This window comes from Anguilla anguilla, chromosome 2 (genome assembly GCF_013347855.1).
Source record: "Anguilla anguilla isolate fAngAng1 chromosome 2, fAngAng1.pri, whole genome shotgun sequence".
NCBI lineage: Eukaryota > Metazoa > Chordata > Actinopteri > Anguilliformes > Anguillidae > Anguilla > Anguilla anguilla.
Window position 1 is genome coordinate 57,655,560 of NC_049202.1, and position 12,824 is coordinate 57,668,383.

The 12,824-nt window shown below is 43.3% G+C and overlaps 2 protein-coding genes across 6 annotated transcripts; one reads left to right on the top strand and one right to left on the bottom strand.

Moving 5' to 3' along the window:
• Positions 1-26: 26 nt before the first annotated feature.
• On the top strand, positions 27-4,624 carry trim65 (tripartite motif containing 65). 4 transcript variants are annotated; one of them, XM_035405006.1, is made up of 7 exons: positions 27-64; positions 743-1,201; positions 1,357-1,452; positions 1,980-2,210; positions 2,303-2,471; positions 2,613-2,702; positions 3,381-4,624. In XM_035405006.1, the coding sequence occupies exons 2-7, from the start codon at positions 776-778 to the stop codon at positions 3,905-3,907; spliced, it is 1,539 nt and encodes a 512-aa protein (XP_035260897.1). In that variant the 5' UTR covers positions 27-64; positions 743-775; the 3' UTR covers positions 3,908-4,624. The 4 variants fall into 4 exon arrangements, with proteins under 4 accessions (XP_035260897.1, XP_035260896.1, XP_035260895.1 ...); XM_035405005.1 differs by having other exon boundaries at positions 38-141; XM_035405004.1 differs by having other exon boundaries at positions 44-307.
• Positions 4,508-12,545, bottom strand: wbp2 (WW domain binding protein 2). Of its 2 annotated transcripts, none has more exons than XM_035405013.1 (8): positions 12,228-12,545; positions 10,344-10,452; positions 9,697-9,832; positions 9,294-9,386; positions 8,221-8,367; positions 6,933-7,055; positions 6,768-6,844; positions 4,508-5,849 (listed from the first exon to the last, which is right to left on the bottom strand). In XM_035405013.1, the coding sequence occupies exons 1-8, from the start codon at positions 12,284-12,286 to the stop codon at positions 5,802-5,804; spliced, it is 792 nt and encodes a 263-aa protein (XP_035260904.1). In that variant the 5' UTR covers positions 12,287-12,545; the 3' UTR covers positions 4,508-5,801. The 2 variants fall into 2 exon arrangements, with proteins under 2 accessions (XP_035260904.1, XP_035260905.1); XM_035405014.1 differs by having other exon boundaries at positions 6,933-7,052; positions 12,228-12,540.
• Between the last annotated feature and the right edge of the window lie 279 nt (positions 12,546-12,824).

A 12,824-nucleotide genomic window follows, 5' to 3' on the forward strand; every position in this document is an offset into this window, starting at 1 on the left:
CTCAATTAATGGGCATTACGTAATACATTTGGGTGCAGTCCGTCATTTCAAACGAGATACTACAGTAGGTACCCTGTCAATATTCGGTTCCGGGGAAGAATAATTCATAAGTCTCATATGGTTCACAACAGATCTCTGTAGGTACAGTGGTGTGCACTATCACTATTAGTTTGATACCCGTTTGAATGTTGGACAATTTGTGACGATTTGTACCAGTCAGGCATGGAGAGACATCTCTTAGTAGTATTGTAAGGTTAGCTAACTAGCTAGATAGCTATCGATGTCGTTTCCGAATGCAAGTTCTAAGGTCAGTTGCTTTAAACGAAATGAATTAAACGCGAGCTGTTCTTGGCGTTTTGTTGCTAACACGATATCTTATTTCTTGCTGAACCTGTAGCCGGAATCTAAATTGAATGAAATACTGGAAGATAAATTAACTAGCTAGCTAGCGAACTAGGTTACTTTTGTCATTCTGATCGATTGGAGAGACGATAAACCATTCATTATTAATGTGCACTAGTCTAATAGACGTGACATCTATCTCGCTATATACACAAAATCTTAATATTTATATTGGAACGCCGAAGGCCTTGTGTAGGCTATTTTGTTCAGGGAAGATCGTTTCCAATACAGGTGTCCCTTGAAAATACCTGTCTCTATTAATTATTGTCATTGTTGTGTTTAGATGTATGTTTAACGTTGCTGTAGTTAACTGAAAATTGTGTCGGTTTTTGTCGTTTAGGTCAGGGAAACGTGTAACAAGTTAGACTGAGGTATGGAATCTTCAAACCTCAGCTGTGTCATCTGCTTTGAACGATTCAATGTCCCAGTCACCATCCCTTGCGGTCACACTTTCTGCCTGAACTGCATCACTGTTCACTGGGACACAAAGGCTGAAGGTGGCCTTGACATACAGTGTCCAATATGCAATGAGACGTTCAACCCGAGGCCAATCTTAAAACGAAACGTGTCACTGTCTCTTCTGACGGAGACAGCAGCACATTGTGTTGAGACCAGAGGCGCCATCCCGGTGTCTAGGCAGAGCAACACAGTCCCACCAGAAGCGGTTTGTGACCGACACACGAAGCCCCTTGTTATCTACTGCACAAACGACAACAAGTGTGTGTGCTATGAATGCGCAATCAGGGAGTGCGACAAGCACGATAAAGTTCTGGTGGAGGTTGAAAGGGAAAAACGAGAGGCAAGTACCTCATTGCTATTCACTGTTTTGTAATTTGCGCTGTATTGTTGATCTTTGAAGCAGTGTGATACACTAAGAAATGCAGACAGTAGTAAAGAGGTAAATGCAATCTGATTAAACGTGACTGATCACAGTTGTGATCTGTTGTTTGGCAGGAAGGTCTAAGGAGAAAGAGTGGAGAGGTGGAGAAGCACATGGAGGACACAGAGAAAAGCATCACAGAGCTGACAGAGAACATTGCCAAATCTAAGGTAAACAGGCTATTTCACCTCATCCACCGCTCATCACAGTTGCTTAAGAAAATAATGAGAACCGAGCCTTCGTGCATAGCTTGGAGTCTTGAATGTAGAGTAGAAAACCATGACTGGAAGCCAACTCCACATGCACAATCATACTGCAAGCTGACTGACCAGGGTGAGGGCTCCACATAGCTGCCTTGTAACATTCAAGAGTGCAGAGTGATTTGGAAGGCCTACACGTAGGTATTCTGCCTGCCTGCCTGCCATTTTAACCTTCTGTTTTAATGTGTTGTGTGCAAACATTTAAAAAAATGTTAAGATACTCTACTGGTTGTGTCTGCCCTGGGCCTCTGCCCTTTCCGTCCATCAATGTTCCAGCAAGAAAGAACAACAGTATAATGACAGGGAGATGGAAAGTGTGAAGCATGAAGGAAAGTATCAGGAAGAGAGTGTTCACTGCAGAAGAAAGCAGTCTACCTCCGATTACCCATGACCCTCTGACGTGACGTGCCTCTCCTTCATTTCGTCACTCCCACCAGGTGTCCCTGCAGCAGACCTCCCTGTGGATGAACGCAAAATTCGCACAACTTGTGAAGGTGCTAGCAGAGAAACAGGAGTGTATGATGAACTTCATTGAGCAGGAGAGACAGACTGCTCTCACCCAAGCAGAGGCCCAGCTTGCCACACTAGAGGACAGGGCTCAGCGACTGAGGGAGACCCAGGGGCAAATAGCTGCCCTGAATGCCATGCCTGACATCCAATTTATTCAGGTTAGCAGAGATGATGGAGAAAGAAAATATCCTGAGAAGCAGAGATGGAGATGTACCAGAACGGTGTCATAATGTCTCTTCCATCTATGCAGGAATCGAGGTTTGTTGAGGTCCCACAGATGAAAGAAACCTCTGTGAATGTCAACACGAACCTGCAGGACAAACTCAGTGCAGTCACAGAGGTGCTGTCTCGAATTTCCAAGCTGGTGTTGGAGGACTTGGAGAAAGCAATAAATGCAACTGTTGGGCAGGACAAACAAGGTTGGGTGAATGGATTGTGTCGTGGTGTGTTACATGCTTCTGTAGATCTGCGATTTGTGCATTGGATAACTATCTCTCTGTGCCCAGTTTTCCACTCTAATTGTTTGTTTCTGCCACTCTCATTCGGGCTCGCTGTCCTAGGTTCTCCCCAGGACAAGCGTCCTGTGTTGGCAGTAGTCCCAAGCCCTGCCACCCCTTGTTACCCAGCTGCCAAAGAGGGCCTCAGTGCATGTAGGTGTTATTTTACTACTATTGCAGATCATGGGTTTGGTGCATTGCAGTATAACACATTGGTTGGGAAGTATTATCGACTGCATAATCATTCCTTCCGTATTCATTTTCTAAAATGTGGTAAATGCATTTAACAAACTGGTGAATTTTATCCAAAATGCTTTAGAACAAAGTGCATAACCTCATGTGAAGGGGTAAACCTCACTTACTGTTCTCACTACTGACGATTCACTACAGCGTTATTTTTGTTCATCCATGACTTATTTGTTACAATGATATGGCCATTTTTAAGCACTTCTAAATCAGGCATTTTTAATTGTATGATGTGAAAAATGGAGGACATTAATATGTGGGGAACACTATTTAGGTCACTTAAGCCATGGTAAGGGGCCAACCACATTGCAAAAGGTTAATTCTGGTTCCAAACACCCAGCTGGCATCAGTTGGCATCAATTGTAAAGCGCTTTGGATAAAAGCGCTATATAAATGCAGTCCATTTACCATTTACCAGCTCACAAGTGCATGGTCTGTGTTTTTGGGAAGGAAGATTTGCAAAAACATAAGCCTTCCTTGGGTCCACCACTAAGGAAAATTAGCATTTCTGCAACAGGCACCAGCTATGCTCAGAATGTTAATTTAATGTCATCATTGAAAACAATGCGTCCTCTCTTTTTACAGTTCACTGTGCGCTGACCTTTGACCCTCGCACAGCCAACGCTAACCTGCAGCTGTCTCAGGGAAACCGGCGAGCAGAGCACCTCACCTCGGCCCCCCGCCCTGTCCACGCCCACGAGGCAAGGTTCGACACCACCTGGCAGGTGCTGTGCTTCCAGGGCTTCACCCACGGGCAACACTACTGGGAGGTGGAGGTGTCCAAGCCTTGGGCCTACCTGGGGGTGACCTACCAGGGCATCCCCCGCAAAGAGAAGGGCAAGCGCTGCATGGTGGGCATGAACGAGCTGTCCTGGAGCCTGCAGCTGGATGAGAGGCAGCTGAGCGCCTGGCACAACGGCAGGAAGGAGGCGGTGGCCGGGCAGCCCCAGCAGCACCGCATCGGCATGCTGCTGGACTACGAGGCCGGGACGCTCACCTACTACGGCGACGGCCAGGCCCGCCTGCACGCCTTCCACTGCGCCTTCTCCCAGGAGCTCTTCCCTGCCTGCTGGATCGGAGAGGGAGTAAGCGTGACCCTCTGCCCTCCGTGACAAAACCCAGAGCAGCCGGCCTCAGCACCCGCGTTTGAAATTCTCCCCCGTGGTCTTCTCTCCCTTTCTTATAGCGTGAAGGTTGTGGCATAAATAGAACTCGGTACATACCTAAGAGAAACTTATCCTTCTTAAGTATAAAAGAACCAGTGGTGCAAAGATGTCACTGCTCTTTAGTGCCGAAGGCATACCTTCCATGTTAGAGACCCCTCCTTTCTTGTCTGTAGTGCCGAGATCGTTGGATTTTCACAACTTAAGGTACAGATATCAGCATGGTCATCTTGCATGATGCTTTGACTGAGCCAAGAGGAAATGTAAAAGCACACTATGGACCCTGTGGAAACTGCTGACTGGACCTGGGACAGGAGCGTTTTGGACATTGTACATGAATTTGCACAAGCCCTTCTTCAGCATGAGCTGCAGACCATTCAACTTGCTAGAACTGTTCTGATGAACCACATCATTGAGGCGATTTACTTGACAATATCCTGTTCAAATCCAATCTGATTAGGTCGTCTGATTGAAGCAATCAGACTAACTATTGGAATATTCTGGGATAATATTGCCAGGGCTGGAGAGAGAAATAAATAAGTACATGAAAACAATGCACACAAATTCAGTTTATTAAAATCCAATTATATGCACAGTACAAGTTTCACAATTTAAACCATGCTTCTCATCTCGTCATTTTCCGTTTAAGTTAAAGCATAAATTAGTGAAATTTAAATAAATAGCATACTTTTTTTACACACAGTTAAGAAAAGACAAGAAGGGAATGGTGCATAGCAATTTTGAAAGTGCAGGACTAGCCAACTGCAAGGAACAGCCAACTGCTTTTTGCCAGTTAGAGGGGAAACAGGCTACAGACTCAATAAGGTGCTCAGCTGAGAAGATATACAAAGTGCCTTCAAACAAGTCAGTTCACACTGCAGTAAAAGAAAAGTTAGTGGCAGGCAAAGGGGACTGACTGGCGAGTGTGCGAGCAGGGATGCGTTTAACACACTTATGTAGTGAAATGGATGAAGTCTAGGGTGGGGGAAACAAAAAATGGGGAGTGATTATGTGGGTTTGATCTACGTAGTCATCACAAAGGCGATACATTCACACACATACACATTCCTAAAAGTGTGCCATTCATTTCAATTCAGTTCCCATCTGGGAGAGCATCTGAGGACAGAGGAGGTGATCCCTTGAGATGTCTATTCATCTCTGGTCCCTTTCCAAACCTAAGGTACCAACATACTGCCCAACTGGTCCCTTTCCATACCTGATGCACCAACATACTGCCTTTACAGCTTACACTCTCTCCCTTTCCTGACCCCTTTTCCTTTTTTTTCAAGATGAGAAGAGCTAATCTTTCCAAACAATAAAACAGTCTCAAAATGCCCTGAACACTGCAAAAAAAGTAAGGGAAAATAATTATTTTTAATACATCCATTTAAGTCAGGGATCATCATAAAGCCTAGCAGTCTCATGCATCCATAAACTGCAGTATCCGTCCAGGAAATGCATCCCTGCACAATACTTTTATATACAAATTCAGACCTTGCCAGAAATGGCAGGATCGTTCCCAGGTTCTACCTACCGTCTCTCACACCAAACCACCCACATCAAATCCAAAATCCAAAACACAAATGATTTTCTCTAACGAGACGCTGAAAAGTAACACTGTCAACTCAAACCTATGCTGATCAGTATCCTATACCTCCTGTGCCAGCTGTGGCCAGTAGATGAGAGAGGTGAATGTAGCAATAATGCGACCCAAGATGAGGAGGGATGGTACGAGACTGCTGAGGACAGGGGACGGTACAGAACACCCGACAGCCAAGTTAAAGGAGGAGAAAAAGACCGTGAGGTACAGGCCGTGGCAGGTGAAAGCTGCAATCCAGAACCTCTACTGGGTCTTCTTGTCATCCGGGGGGGAATAGGGAGGCGGTTTGTCCTACAGATAAATAAACATAAACATCCACTTTATTGTCTTTGGCAAAACATTTATTTGCACCTGCAATCTATGAAATAGTGCTGCATATTCAGTGCTGAATATTCAGTTACTGTATTCAGAGTAGGAACACTACTATAGGCATTAGCAACATATATAATTAGTTATATTGGTAAGGTGCAATTCATAATGAAAAGGAGTAGCATTCATTTCATTCCAAATACAGCCACTACAGCTACTGAGATAGTACCAGTACATATTCTGTATTACTTCTAACATTTGGCTTTCAAAAGGCAAATATCAGTAAAAGCACCGGTACAAGACTTCTTACTGAAAGTCTTTTAGTTCTCATCCTAAACTCAAGTAGTCTCCTTGAACATTTCCTGGAAAGCACATTTTGCTTCAGGCCATCAAATGCAAAGTAATTGTATACTTGAGTAATTTTATGTCTTAGAGATATGATGCACCTGAGCTGAGTACTGTCTCCATATGGAGCTGGATTGCACCTGCACAGTTATGGCCTACGGAGTTCGGCCTGGCCCTGTCTCACAGTCTGAGCTGTGCTCACTGTCACTGCCTGTACTGACCACCTCTGGTCCTGCCACTTCTCGCTGCTACCAAACAACAAAGCAAACTCAGTACAAACACAGTGAGGAACACATATATGCTCCTAAAGAATCCACACATGCAGTAACTCAAAGCTATGAATAGCCACTAAGTCAATAATTTTATTTTTATTTATTTATTGTAAAGCAAAAAGGATGGATGAACCTGAGAATCCCATCAGTTTACAAGGCAGTTGTGGTCTAGTGTACTTTTCAAAGAGAAAGACTGGAAGTAACAGGTTCATTAGAACAGAGACTGGGAGTACAGTGCATAGGAGTGAGAAGTGGTTTATTGGGCTTTGGGCAGAATGCTCACCTGTGGCAGATACACATGAGTGGGAGGGGCTGCAGCACAGCTTGCACTGGCTGCTGCCTCAGCAGCTTTTGCCTCCGCTGGGAGAGAGAGAAAGAGAGTTCAGCACAGGCAAAAACCACAAAACCTTCTCACAGGTTTGCATCAATACGTCTTCGTTTCCCATACCTGCAGCAGACCTAGGCAGGTCAGGGTCCTGGGGGGCCTGCCCCAGTGGTGCAGAGTAGGGTGGTGGGGGCATGTAGGCCGCTGGGCTGTCAAAGGTGGGAGGGGCAGGGTAGAACCCATCTGCTGATGACAGGTAGCATTCCATTAACAAGTGAAATGGGTGGCAGAAGTGGTTCTTAACAGAGTAGTACACAAAGACATCCAAACATTACATTTTACTCTGAAAATTACACATGATGTCACGAGCAGATAAACAGGACATACATGTACAATATAGTGCCAAGCAAGTCAAACTTTTATATAAATAAACCAGGGTTGAAAACGAAATCTTTTTCTACCCGTTCACTCCAAGCAGAATTTGAATTTTAATGTTTCTGTTCTTTTGTTCCTCCTGCAACATAACATTTCTGAACTGGTAAGAATATTGAATGTTGCTTTGATATTGGGAAATGAATGGGGAAATCCCATTGGAGGAGACGAAAATCTCAAATCACTCACAGCTGCACAAGCAAATAATCTAATCAACTCCAGACATTAAAAAGGTGTAGGGTAGCAACAGCTACAAGGGTCACTGAAATACAGGGTTTATAGCATCCAACAATTGACTTGAACATAAGTGAACGGTAACATCAACATTATCCATGTTGAGAGATAATAATCAACATCATTTGCACTAATAATTCCACTGAGATAACTTACACAGTAGCACAACATTAAAAATGAAATGATACCACTCAGCTGGTGCCTGAACGTGTTGCAGTAACATGCACTGACTGGCCTACTCAGTAAGAAAACAAAAGGCACAGAAAACGCATAATTTTAGGCTACGCAAAATACCACCACAGTATAAATAAAATGAGTCAGCCTCAAACATCTTCCTCGACTTCCACCTACCAAAAGCAGTCACAATAGGCTGTCCCAGAATCCCAGCTTCCAGACAAGGTCCTACTCGGCCATCAATAAACTAAAAGCGCTGCTGTCCCACTGTGGCGTGAGTAGCCAACTAGCTGGCAAGCTACTAGCAGAATTGGTGTCACGGGTAGTATCATCAGCAGTCAGCAGCAATAACAAAAAATAAATAAAAACAGCTGATGCAGGTTTTTGTTTTCAAGCCCTGATATAAACTGATGAAAACCAGAAATGTATACATATTTGTCTACCACATTCTGCTGGGCTTTTAACCAGATATTTGGATATCTGAGCAAAAAATGTTAATCATGTAAGTACTATACGTGGGATCCATTCCTCAATGATGTCATGCCACACTCAAATTGAATAACAAGCAGACCTGTAGGTTGAGGTGCAGGGTAGGAATACCCAGGTGGAGGTCCAGCAGGGTACATGCCATTAGCAGGGGGTGGAGGGGGGTAAGCATACGCTCCATTGGCCATGTAGGGGCAACCAAAACCTGCAGTCACCGGCTGCCCTCTGGAAGCTACAGAGGAGGAGACATTGAAAGAATATCAGCACATTAAACACACCATCAATACATATCCAACTGATAATAAAATCCTTCAGCACAACACACCATGGCTACATCAACACTAAACACAAATTCTGAAACAAAACAAACTGAAACATCAGCTCTACTCTCCCAACACAAACCCAGACAAACACACCACCCATCAAATAGCCAACATACTGTACCATCTAAAGATCACCACAGCATACGACTGATGCATCATTACTTCAATATTTAACCACACCATCAAAACAATATGTACTAACATAGCACCAACAAATTCATACAGTGTGAATTATTGATATTCTTTCACAATTCTGAAGAGACAATGAACCCAAAGAAGTGCTTTTCCTAACAACTCTGAACTTTGAGTTTTGACTTCATTAGAAATAAAAATGCATTTTACATACTGGCACAAGGTGACACCATGGGTGCTCAAATTAGCAACTGTGTTATCTGAGATATAGCGCAATGACAATATTGACACAGAACATGTATAAATTATTCATATAGACTAAGACTGCAGCTGTGACATTTTATTCAAGCCTAGCAGCCAGAAGCAAAGATCCTTTTATCCTGAAATTTGTAGCAGAATTTTTGACACTCTTTGTTTTATGGCAAAGGAGCAACTAAATATAACACTAGCTGCAGCTACATTTTGCTTGAAAAAGGAACATAAAAAAGAAGCTACTGGATAACGAACTTGAAAAAGGAACTACCGACTGCAGAAACATGCATAGCTATTAATGGCAGAACCACTACAAGGTGTTGTCTGCTATGGGGATCATTCATTCACTGCCCCTGAGGAAGACAGGGAGGTGTGAACACATCCATATTAACAATAGTGTCAAGGTCTCTTATCTTCAGATGCCCACAAGACACTGCCCTAGAGTTCCTACCTTGAGCAGCAACCTGCAGCATGCACTGACCAAACTCAATGGCACCCCCAGATATGAAGACCAACTTGAAGGCAGCAGAGCCCTCCCAGCCACCTGAGAAAGATAACAACCATGAATATAATAACAGTAGCTTGTGACAAACATAAGACATGAGCACAAGAGAGAAAAATTCCTCGTAGATTAGGAATGTTTTGGAGCCTTTTTCTGGGTGTATGTGTGGGGAAACAGGGAAAGGGAGGCATCCAACATCCATCTCTGCCCCACATTCCCTCGCACCAGGTCACTTCCCTCATAAGATGACTGAGCTGCAGCTCAAAACTGATTTTGATTAAGTTTTCACATTAAATTGTGCCACTTATTGTGTGTGTTAATTAAGTCTACCCCTCTATAATGCACAACATACCCCCAGGCTCCGCGCTCACTGTGCCCTTGATGTAGTTGGCTCCCAGCACTGGCTGCTTCACCTCACAATTCTTCATCAAATAGAAAGGCATCATGAAGGACTGCAGTGGTTCCCGTCCCTTGGCCAGAAAGATAAGCTGCAGAAACATGATATCACGTTGGCTCAGAGCAGGGCCCACAGCAGCCCCAGTTTCACGGCAGCGCACAGCTTGCCAGTCTCGTGCGTTGCTGAGGCTGCCGTAGTTTAAAAACATAAGATATCAGCCGTATAAGTGTGTATGAAGTTTCATAATTTACCGGGAGGGGAAATTACATCAGACCAAGTAAGAATAAAAAACATGAGCAACCCAATAAACTGTAATACAAGGAAAAACTTAGATGAGAACACATCATACATGTTGCGTTAAAAAGTACAGATATATCTACACAAGGCCCCTGACTTTACCTGGTATGACTCGTGTAGAAAAGCATTAATAGACCAAACTTGGAGCGTGAAGAGGACGGCTATTTTCCCAGTTATCTTCTCTTAATGGAAATCTCTAAGCCACAGCCATAAAACAGTGGAACCTTCTTACTTCACAAACCACACTTATTTTGTACCATGTCTGTTCATATACACAGCACGATCCCCTCATCCCTGCTCCTTACCCGGTATGGGGTCAGGTAGACACTTCCCTTCTTACTCTTTCTGAATGTCTCTGGAAGGCCATCTGCCTCACAGAAGACTAGCTCCACATTTTCATATGTCATCAGCACACTGAGGGAACAGATACATGGGTCATTAGGAAGGCTGTGGACTACACTTGTAAGCTAATGATAAACTGAAAGGCACTGCTAATATTTCTCAACAAAAAAAACATCATTAAGCAGGAAACAAGGCAATTATAATGATATCCATATAAGGTGGAAGCAAGGTCAGCAGAGCATTAGATTACGCAATATTCTGAAGCAGTGAATGGACTTGCAAATCAGTAAGTATTACTAAATCTAAGGTACAAACATGCAGTCTAAAGCATTGCTTTAAACTTTATGACATGAGTGTTTGTTAATAAACTGACCGTATCACCTATAAATTCAGTAATTCCACCATAGTAATACTATAATATTTATTCAAATTTATTAAGTAACTATAATTGTTCAAACATTAGACTACTTACATTAACCAGCACTCTAGACTACTGAAAATCCCTGTTTAAACCAGCCTAAAATGGTCAAGCTGGTTTAAGATGTGTTTTTGACACTTCTAGCTGGTGTTAGTTGGTCCAGAACCTGTAACATTTACTTAAATTTATCAAGTAACTGTAATTGTTCCAGCATTAGACGATATATATTAACCAGTACTATAGTCAAGCTGGTGTAAGCTGTGTTTTCCACACTTCAAGCTAGTTTAGCTGGTCGACCACCTGTTCAGCTAGTCCACCAATTTCGCAACCAGCTTACTCTACCAGCTCAACCAGATCTGACCAGCCACAGGCCAGCTAAAACCAGCCTGGAATCCCAGCTAGTCATAGCTGGAATTTTGACCAGAGTTGATCAGCCTACATCACTCAATACATATGGCCTTGTGTTCGTGTGGTCAGCTAAAAGATGTCACTTTAGCTATGATAGCTTACTTTTGTTCTCTCTCCTTTTGCTCGACTAGTACCAACAATTCAGGTGGAATCTATACTTCTGTTCTGAGAAATAAACAAACCGCTCCGGTCACTTCCAATATTTATTTTGCACACCAGACACAGTGTTTGCTTAACATAGTTAGATTAGCGAGTTAGCAAGTAACCCTGTGTATAACCTGCCTAAAAAGACAGCTAATGCTGGCTTCGTGCTTCTGTTGCGTCTTTTAGCTAACGACATTGGGTTCATGGGAAACGGATTTGAAAAGAACTAATCCACCTCAACACCAGAATGTTCGGGAAAGTTACAAAACCTGCAAAGCATACAGCGCCTAGTATACAATTCATTATATACTGCGGAGGCCCACTTTCTGATGAAATTTACAACGTTAGCTACTACTAGTCGTTGTCAAAAGGGATTCTCGCTGGCTTGTTAGCCAACATTTGATGCTACACACAACACACCTGGTGCACAATTACAACGCCTGGCTTGCTAACGTTGGCTACGACGAGCTAATTAGGCCGAATATGCTCTACGTAAAGCTAAGCAAAAAGCGACGTAACTAGTTTTTTTTTACGTTGCTGCAGATCCCAAGCATCTAGCAATATTTAGTAACCTAGCTAGTCAGCGTTACCAAGGTTTGTAGCTAGACAAACGTTAACGTAACGGCATCAGTAGTCTGCAGCATGTTCATGAACGTAACTTTGCAGTGAGAATGGGCACACTGCCGTGATGTGATACATACAACTATATATTTATCAAATATATCAGTCAGTCCAAGTTAACATTAGATAGACAAGATATTTACTGGTTGAATATGCAAGGAATCTACTTTCATCCGATGCATGTGAATACCAGTACATTCTCACCTATGATAGCTAACGCGTTAGCTAGCACCAGCTAGGTAGCGAACTAACTTACCTTTCGCTATTGTTAATGATGACCCCTCCCGATGGTGTATTATTCTTGTTGAGCGCCATGGCGGCTTGCGCTTAGATATTATAGACACAATAACTCTCAATATTTCAGATGCCACTGATCTCCGAGTCTGGTTTCACAACTTGTCACTCTCCCTGTTGCTAAATGCACCTGCGCTTCCCGGATGACGCGTCACCATTCCTGACGTCAGTTTGGACCAAATCGAATTTTCTCACAAGAACCTACTTGATTGTTATTAGACAGTCATCGTTTTCACCTTATTATTTATGTAACGTTAGTCGTTTGCTTTAACACATACGCACTTGTTATTATAGTAATGAGAATTGTTATGTTTGTACCTATCGTTTTGGAGGCCCAATACACAGGGTGGCGCCAGATGCCTAACTTTACAAATAACAATTGGTAACCAATGGAGTGAGCTGAGGATAGGCACAATGTGAACGTACTTTGGCCATGACAAGAAGGGGGCCGATCAGGGCCAATAGTACATGCAGGGACCAGCCAGCATCCAAGGAGTTGTAGTCATGGACATATATACGCGTATTGCACAGAAATAACCAACAGCTCCAGGTAACTTGC

What these genes read in the sequence shown, in the direction of transcription:
- wbp2 (XM_035405013.1), bottom strand. Translation starts at nt 12,286, where the DNA reads ATGGCGCTCAACAAGAATAATACACCATCGGGAGGGGTCATCATTAAC. An exon ending in ATCATTAACAATAGCGAAAG is followed by an intron (nt 10,453 to 12,227) that starts GTAAGTTAGTTC and finishes CTGTTCCCTCAG; the next exon opens with TGTGCTGATGACATATGAAA. An exon ending in CCTGCCTAGGTCTGCTGCAG is followed by an intron (nt 6,845 to 6,932) that starts GTATGGGAAACG and finishes TCTCTCTCCCAG; the next exon opens with CGGAGGCAAAAGCTGCTGAG.
- trim65 (XM_035405006.1), top strand. Translation starts at nt 776, where the DNA reads ATGGAATCTTCAAACCTCAGCTGTGTCATCTGCTTTGAACGATTCAAT. An exon ending in TTGAAAGGGAAAAACGAGAG is followed by an intron (nt 1,202 to 1,356) that starts GCAAGTACCTCA and finishes GTTGTTTGGCAG; the next exon opens with GAAGGTCTAAGGAGAAAGAG. An exon ending in AGAACATTGCCAAATCTAAG is followed by an intron (nt 1,453 to 1,979) that starts GTAAACAGGCTA and finishes CACTCCCACCAG; the next exon opens with GTGTCCCTGCAGCAGACCTC.